Genomic DNA, 1,345 nt, shown 5'->3' with positions numbered 1-1,345 from the left:
TGAGGGAACGTGGGGACAGGGTGAGCCCAGCGCCGGCGGCTCCCTGAGCTGGAGAAACACCTGAAGGAACCTTTCCCCGATCTCACCAGACACAGGCAGACGTTCTCTTGAGGTAATATTTTATTTTTTTCTGTGTAATCCTGCAGCCAACTCCCGCCGTGGGCTGCGCTGGGCCTGGCGAGGCCTCGTCAGCAGCGAAAAGCTTCAAAGGTGCTCAGGAAAAAGCCCGTCTCCTCTCGCTCTGTGCTTGAATCAGAAACATAATCAAACCTTCCCCGTGTTAGCTAGATTCAGACGTCTGGATTAGCCTGTGTCGTGTTATTTGGGTGATGCTGTGAAGGGGTTTCCCTGGGGGGTTACTTCACGGCGTAGCCGAGGACGTGGGGCTGGATGGGCATCCAGGGCAGCTCCACGCGGAAATGCTTCAGGTTCAGCTCCGAGAAGTTGGCCGCTTCGAGATTTTTCCATGTCTCTCTCGTTAGGCAGCATCCGTCAAAGACGAGTTTCCAAGTCGGGTATAAGACCTGCTGCCAAAAGTACTGCCAGCTGGAGTGGTCGGCGGCCACATGCTCTAGGAAATAGAAGGCTCCTCCCTGGGGAAAACAAAGTTGTTTTAGGTGCTGGGGTTACGCCGAGCTTCCCCCTCCATCCCACCTCCTCTCGGATACAGACCAGTGGGTCTGCAGTTTGTCCGCTCGTCAGTATCCCCCCTGCCCGCTTTCTGCTTTTGTGGTGTGGGTTGGAATGAATCTAAACAAGAAACTTGCAGAGGTTTAAAACGCCTGTTCTAAAAGGGTGAAGATGTACTTATTTGATCCCTCTTTTTTTTACATCAGTAGTTTGTTGCCTTTTTGTTTCAATTACAGTTGCTAACGTGTCATTTTTTTTTTCCAAGGAAACTAAAGAGAAATGTATAAATCCTAGTTGAACTCACCCAGAGCATTATCTTGAAAATGCCATTTTCAAGGCTAAAAGTCTATTGCAAAAATACCCCAACAAGCCAGCTTTTTTTAATCTTTAGCTTGATTAGTATACTACAGGGAAAGAAGGTATTTAATTAGATTGTTTCAGTCATACAGGTAGATCAGCCCCACTTCTAAGAGGCTTATTAAAAATGCAGACTTTCGGCTTTGATCAGAGAGCTTCTCACCCAGATAAAATCTGGTGTGTGTGGGGAGAGATACCACCACAGGAACCAGTTCTGCTTTCAGTGACATACTGTAATTACTTACAAAATTAGTAGCAGTTCTAGTTACCAGACTATGTTACTTCTAGAGTTTTAAGATTAGGACAGACCAGCTAGTATGTTGCTGCTGCTTTGCATCATTTAGCAGTGCAGAGTGGC

At 47.2% G+C, this 1,345-nt stretch overlaps 1 protein-coding gene across 1 annotated transcript in view; it reads right to left on the bottom strand.

Annotated features, from left to right (window-relative positions):
* Positions 1–356: 356 nt before the first annotated feature.
* The window catches only part of METTL7A (methyltransferase like 7A), a 1,670-nt gene continuing 681 nt past the window's right edge, over positions 357–1,345 (bottom strand). Inside the window, exon 2 of the mRNA XM_010088110.1 lies at positions 357–593. Within this exon, the coding sequence (XP_010086412.1) occupies positions 357–593 (237 nt within the window). The remainder of the gene's footprint in view (positions 594–1,345) is intronic.

Source organism: Pterocles gutturalis, unplaced genomic scaffold (assembly GCF_000699245.1).
Source record: "Pterocles gutturalis isolate BGI_N339 unplaced genomic scaffold, ASM69924v1 scaffold642, whole genome shotgun sequence".
Taxonomy (NCBI): Eukaryota; Metazoa; Chordata; class Aves; order Pterocliformes; family Pteroclidae; genus Pterocles; species Pterocles gutturalis.
Note: the sequence above shows the minus strand (reverse complement) of the source record. Positions and strands in the feature narration are given on the sequence as shown.